We start from the raw sequence: 6,297 nt of genomic DNA on the forward strand, positions 1-6,297 counted from the left end.
GAGGTGTGGCTGTGTTCGGGGCATCTTTGCGGGGCAGGACGCTGGGGGGTCACGGTGGGGTCACCATGGGGCTCTGCGGTCCCTCAGCGCAGCAGCCCCAGCACGGCCAGGGCAGCGCTCTGCCCGCAGACAAAGGCACCGCCGAGAACGGAGAGAACCCCCCAGGCGATGAGAGCAGCCCTGCAGCGACACGAGCAGAGGCTGCCGGGGTAGAGCTGACCTCAGTTACGGGCCACCCCTGTACCCCAGCTCCTCTGGCTGTGGAGCTCTCTGCAGGGTCAGTCTCCTCTGCCCTGCTCCTCTGCCTCACTCCCAGTCGATGGCAGAAGAGCCCGGCAGCCCCCTGTCCCCTGCAATGACACACAAACCTTGGTCAAAAAGCCAGCAGATGCCACCATGCAATCGTTCCCAATTCTGCCTGTGCTCAGTGACCCTGCTGACAGAGCAGAGACCCACATCCCCCACCCTGTGCTCGGGCACGGCCACTCCCACACAGCCCCAGCTCCATCCTGTCACCACATGCTTCCAGCCCTGTCCCCTCCTCGGCTCCAGCCCCAATTCCCGGAGCCCTGGGTCTGTTCCCTCCTCCCCAGGCACTCAGCCCACCTCACCCCAGCCCCTGCGATGCAGCACTCACCCCAAACCCAGCTGCTGCTCTGCCACAGGGTCCTCAGCACCGTGCTCCTTCCCAGACTGTCGCGGGCAGGCTGGGACTGTCCCCTCGCAGTCTCCATCACCCCAGCTCATGTCGTCCCTTCTCCTCATGATGGGCTCATGCTCTGGCAGGTCTCCCCAAGGAACCTCCCCAAACCTTTGTCACCCACCTGGGTGCCCTTGCTGACTTTCTGCCTTGGCCCCTCCAGCACTTTGGCACCCTTTGGGACACCCTCACCCCTCCCCAGATGTTCATGGGTCCCCCGAGCACCCTCCTGACCAAGAACTCAATGTCCTGGAGTGCTGCCTCCACCCACCACATAACCTCCATCCTCCTTCAAGCTCTGCTGCTCCCCCAGGGGCACCACAGACACGCTAAAGCACACACTTATTCCAAACTCACCAGCACCATGTCAGGTCCCCCTGACAGGAGCGGTGATAGGGACACACCGCCCCGGCACAACAGACACCGAACACCTGATGGCCTCCTGTGTTGGGGTACCCTGCCCCTCTGACCCCCAACCTGACCCCACCCCAGTCCCCACCGGGTGCCCCAGTGCCACCAAACCCCACAGGTCTTCTGCCCCTAAAGTCACTCTGGTACCTGGGCACCTCCTTGGTGCCTGGACACAGCCCTGGTATCCAGGAACATTCCCAGGCACAGCCCCAGCGGAGCACTTCCCTCCACACCCAAATTCCCCTCCTTGCAGGGTTCCCACTTTGACCAGGGTGACCCCCAGGGATCTGCCTTGGCCACGGCCCATGGGATACCACACCCTGGCCCTGGCCCTGTCCCTTCCCTTGCCCCCACCACGCGGAGCACGCAGACACTCACTTCTTGCGTGGCCCGAGGCTGCGGGTCCCAGTCACGCACACGAGGCACAGCCCTGCTGTCAGGGCAGAAGCTCAGCCCCGACACAGCACCCCTCACTGCATTGTCCCCCACAAACACAGCCCTGCGCCCCCCAAAACAGGGCCAGGACAGGCCACTTTCCCCTGCAGCAATGCCCTTGGCACCAGTGACCCCTCAACACTTTCCTCCCTCCCTGTGCCTGCTCTTGCCTGGGAAGATGAAGATGAAGAAGGCGCTGATGCCGCCGATGAGCTCGATGACTTTGCCGATGTCGGGGACGAACAGGGCGATGCCCAGCGTGGCAGCCATCCAGGTGACCGTCAGTGCCACCCGGCTCCGCCACTCGTGTGCCTCAGACACTGCCACGGCCCCGCGCTTCAGGGTTGCCCACAAGTCCTTCACCACAGATCTGGGAGGGAGGATTGCGGGGGTGACGGCACCCAGGGGAGCTGCACCGGCTTGGGGGACACCTGGCTTGTCACCAGTCCCCTCACCTGCCCAGCAGCACCACAATGGGGTAAATAGTGACAATGGAGACACCAAAGAGCAGGCGGGCAACGATGACAAGAGGGTCGTTCCCTGGATAGGACATCAGGACGTCGGACGCCACGGCGTCTCCGAAGGTCAGGTAGCCGTAGAGCCCTGCTGACAGGGAGGCGGGGGTGGGTGGATGTGCAGTGAGCAGCACAGAGGAATTCTGAGGAGGATGGATGAGCCAAGGGGAGAGGGGACTCCCAGGGCAAGGAAGAGTGAAGGGTTTGGTGCTGGGGTTACCAGTGAGGGAGTAGATGAGCAGGCAAATGAGCATGGAGAGCACAGAGACGGTGACCCAGTGGGAGAAGCTCTGGTTGCGCATGCTGCTGTAGATGGCCACACATGCCTCGTGGCACTGCAAGGCAAGGGGAGATGGTGCTGGGGCCCCATGCAGGGACAGCCCCCACCCCCAGCATCCTCTCTCCCACCTATGGGTGTCCTGTCCCACTCTGCCTCATTCCCAGGCACTTGTGTCCTGCCCCACAGCACCTCTGGTGACAGCCACAGTCCCCTTTCCTGCAAGCTGCCCTTCAAGGGATGGCATCCCCATAGTCTGGGATGCCATGGTGGGCTGCACTGCCCTGGCAGCTGCAGCCAGAGGGGCCAGGGTGACCTACCTGGAAGCCAAAGCAGATGGTGGGAATGACACTGAAGATGGAGGTCCAGGATGAGGACCTGTGGCGGGTGGAGAGGAAGCACAGAGCAAAGGGCATGAGGCCCTTGTGGAGAAGAAACCTTCATGCCATAAACCGTGCGGCCTGGATGGCACCCGATGGCAACGTCTTGCCCAGTGATTCTGGGAGAAAGGGGTATTGCTGGGGTGAAAGCTGGGGCTGGGAGCTACCACCCACTGTGAGTTGTCCCCAGCTCACCCCCACCCCACACAGGGCCCAGTGCCATCCCTGCCCCACCTCCAGCCCTGCCCCTGTGTCACTGCTCAGGCCATGGAATTCAGGACAGGAGGGATGTAGGGCTGACCCTCCTACCTGGAGGGCTGGGGCGGCTCAGTCAAATGCAGGCTGTCTGCCTGCAGGTAGTATTTCAGGATGACGACCAGAGTGAGGTAGCAGGCAGCCAGTGTGCCCAGGATGCTGTCAGGGCATGGGAGAGCATCAGCACACAGCCAGGAGGAAGGGAAGAGGGTGGTTCCCACAGACCCACAGGTTCCTAGGAGGAGGTAACCTGGGGTACAGGGTACCTAGGGGTGGGCCACCACAGGGATAGCCCAGGTGGTACCTGGAATACTTCTGGAAGCCAATCTCCCTGGGGACAGAGAGTGGGAAGATGACGAGGACACAGAGAGCTGAGAGGGTGAAGCGCTGGTCCACGTACCAGGGGGGCAGCTGAGGGGCCCCACTCAGGGTCCCGTTGGGGTACAGGGAGTCACACACTGTGGGGGGCAGTGGGGGGTCAGCTGCACCCTGAAAGATGGCCCAAGGAGGTCGGGAGCATCACACCACGGCAGAACCAGGGAGCTCCGTGTCTTTAGAATTTCCAGGAAAACCCTGGGGGTGACCCCAGCCCACGTGGGACCACTTTCCCCTCGCTCCCGAGAGCTGCCGGCCCTAAACGAGCCCCAAACACAGTGAAGGGAAACAACTCACGTTTCTCCAGCTGATCGCCCACCACTCTGAGGAGGGCCACGGAGATCATGAAGAGGTTGAGGAGGAAGCAGACCTCACAGAGCTTCCCCACGGCCGCCCCGCACACGGCCCGGACCACGCCCTGGTAGGTGGGCTGGGCGCTGAGGGCCGCGGCATAGCCCAGCACCGCCAGCCCGCTCACCAGGAACACCAGCGAGCCCTGCGGGGACAGAGCCAGCAAGAGGCGCCACGCCGACCCTCCATCACCCCCAGACCAGGACAGGACGCAGCAGGCCCACGGCCAGGGACCAGGCTACCGGCCAGATCACCTTGTGGGCCTGGGTAGCAAAGGTCAGCAAAAGGATGGAGACACAGTGGTACTTCAGGTTTAGATTTGGGGTTTTGGGTCATGTACGGGAGCAGACACCCATTTACTTTGAGTTGAGCTACAAGCCAGCTACAAATGTGGCTTCAGCTGCAAAGAGCATCCCTCAGGTGGCACCGCAACACCTGCCTAAGGGTGTTGCAGGGGTCGGGTCGGGGGGTGCCGTACGGAGGGGGTGCCCGCCAGCTCCCCGAGCACCAGAGCAGGTGCGTCCCCCTCCCTCCGCTCCCTCCCCGGACCGGCGCCCCTCGGCTCCCTCTGGGGCAGCCGCAGCCCCTGGCCCCCGTGTCCCCCCTTACCAGCTCCACCAGGAGGGCGGGAACGGCCCCGCCGGCCCTGCCGAAGGCCCAGGGGAAGCTCAGCAGCCCCGCGCCCAGCGCCGACTTGAGCAGGATGAAGACGGCGCCGGCGGAGGAGAGCCTGGGCGAGGAGAGCCCGGCGGAGCCCCCCGCCGCCGGCAGCAGGGGCCGGCCCTCGCCCGCCGCCCGCTGCATCCCGGCAGGGCTGTGGCCGGGCGGGCGCGGCCCCTCCGCAGGGCCCCGCGGGGGCGGCGCGGGCAGCGCGGGGCTGCGCGGACCCCCCGCCCCCGCGGGCCGTGGGGAGGGGGCGCGGGGGGCGGCCGTGGGAGGCCCTGGCAGGAGCTCACCCACAGGCGGCCCCGTCCCGCACCCCCGGCTCTCAGAGCGCTCCGACGGAGCACAGCCGCCCCTTCAGCTCCCAGCACGGGGGCAGCCGGGCTGGGGACTCGTGCTCTCACTATCCCCGAAATTATCACCACAGGGCTGGGCGGACTGAGGCCACCCTCACCCTGCTCTGTTCACCCAGGCATGAAATTGCCACCAAGGAGCATTACGGAGTGCCCCGGTTACGGTGAAGGAAGGCAGCTGCAGCTCACACCCCTGATAGCTCGTTGGGTGCAGGATGAGGGCAGCACCCCTGCGTGTCTCTGAAACAGCTAAAAGGCCACTGGTGCTTTCCTGCACTGGGGGACTTTGGAGAGGAGCCATCCCATCCTGCTCCTTGCTCTGCACAGGCAAAGGGGATGCCAGGATAACAGGATGCAGTGACTGATGCTGCAGAGGACCTGCACAGAGGAGGCTGCACCCCCCAGGAATGAGGGGCCTATTCCCAACACGGGGACACACAGCAGCTCTGTGCCACTCCTGCCACATGCCCTGGCACACAGGCTGCCTTGGCTGGCAGCCCCTAATGCATTTTTGATTTCCCAAACATCTGCCCTTCTGATCTTTGTAAGACGGATAAAGAGACTTTAATCAGCTGCTAGGAGGAATTATGGATGGCTAATTGTGCCTGCCACCTCCATTACATCTCTGCCGCCTACAGGGCTCATAAACACTTAAGAAGGGTCCTTCCAAGCCTTCATTAGCTGCACACCAAAGGCTTCGGAATTAATTGGCATCTATGACTTAGAAATTGGCCACTGGGCTGTAAAATACCAGCCACTGGGAAAGGCTCTTAATTTGGACTGGTGCTTTGATACAGCTTGATTCTGGTTTCAAGGCTGCAGTGGAGCTCTAATCTCTCATTAGTGCTGTGATGAGGAGCAAGTCTCCTCATTAGCACCGACCTGAGAAGTGGCACCAAAGCTTTCCAGTCTCCCTCTGATGGAAGAGGTGCAGCTCAAACCAGAGAGGTGCAGCTCATCTCCCACACCAACACAGCAGCCCCAGATAGCTTCTTTGCTCAGTGGCTCTGGGCTCTCTCCCTTATAATTTCCTCCCTTTCTCCCATTTATCTGGGTGCTCCAGCAAGCCATCGCCTGAGGGTCCCTGTTGGTCAGCAGCTTTACCTGCTGCTGGGTCCCCGTGGCAGATGGAAAAAGGGCTGTTAATGTTTTCCACATTACTATCTTTGAAGACTGTAGAAGGTACAAAAATGCAAATGGACAGTCATGATTTCATACAAATAAAAATACTGATCACAATTATGCTTTGCTAGCTGCAATCCCTTCTGAGGGTTTGCCTTTGAGATTTCCCACCTTTACTGATTGATTTTTTACAACCTGGACAAGTTGCACAGCTGCTGCTGGCTGGTCCTATGACGGTCCTCACCCATATGTCACAGTGAGATGCTGAAAACCCTCTCCCTATCATTTATGGATCTATGTTCAGAAAGGGAGGAGCAAGAGGCTCCAGCCCCACTGGGATGGCACAAGCAGCCCAGCCTTGGGACTATCTTAGCCCTAACAAGCTTCCACTAACAGCTCCAAAGCGAAAGCTCAGTGCCTTCTCTGCCATGGCAACAGAATGTTGCCTCTCCAAGTGCAT

At 61.6% G+C, this 6,297-nt stretch overlaps 1 protein-coding gene across 10 annotated transcripts; it reads right to left on the minus strand.

Annotated features, from left to right (window-relative positions):
* Positions 1-5: 5 nt before the first annotated feature.
* On the minus strand, positions 6-6,071 carry SLC38A8 (solute carrier family 38 member 8). Of its 10 annotated transcripts, none has more exons than XM_038148334.1 (11): positions 4,309-6,071; positions 3,646-3,844; positions 3,278-3,431; positions 3,028-3,132; positions 2,659-2,716; positions 2,282-2,396; positions 2,002-2,149; positions 1,717-1,916; positions 1,490-1,541; positions 638-760; positions 6-350 (listed from the first exon to the last, which is right to left on the minus strand). In XM_038148334.1, exons 1-11 carry the CDS (start codon positions 4,501-4,503, stop codon positions 50-52), a joined length of 1,650 nt encoding a protein of 549 aa, XP_038004262.1. In that variant the 5' UTR covers positions 4,504-6,071; the 3' UTR covers positions 6-49. The 10 variants fall into 10 exon arrangements, with proteins under 10 accessions (XP_038004262.1, XP_038004261.1, XP_038004268.1 ...); XM_038148333.1 differs by having other exon boundaries at positions 1,490-1,544; XM_038148340.1 differs by lacking the exon at positions 638-760 and having other exon boundaries at positions 6-180.
* Between the last annotated feature and the right edge of the window lie 226 nt (positions 6,072-6,297).

This window comes from Motacilla alba, chromosome 11, assembly GCF_015832195.1.
Source record: "Motacilla alba alba isolate MOTALB_02 chromosome 11, Motacilla_alba_V1.0_pri, whole genome shotgun sequence".
NCBI classification, from domain to species: Eukaryota; Metazoa; Chordata; class Aves; order Passeriformes; family Motacillidae; genus Motacilla; species Motacilla alba.

Coding starts and splice junctions, on each gene's coding strand:
- SLC38A8 (XM_038148333.1), bottom strand. CDS start 4,503: ATGCAGCGGGCGGCGGGCGAGGGCCGGCCCCTGCTGCCGGCGGCGGGG. Junction 3,432..3,645: donor GGGCGATCAGCTGGAGAAAC/GTGAGTTGTTTC, acceptor TGCCCCCCACAG/TGTGTGACTCCCTGTACCCC. Junction 1,545..1,716: donor CTTCATCTTCATCTTCCCAG/GCAAGAGCAGGC, acceptor CTGCCCTGACAG/CAGGGCTGTGCCTCGTGTGC.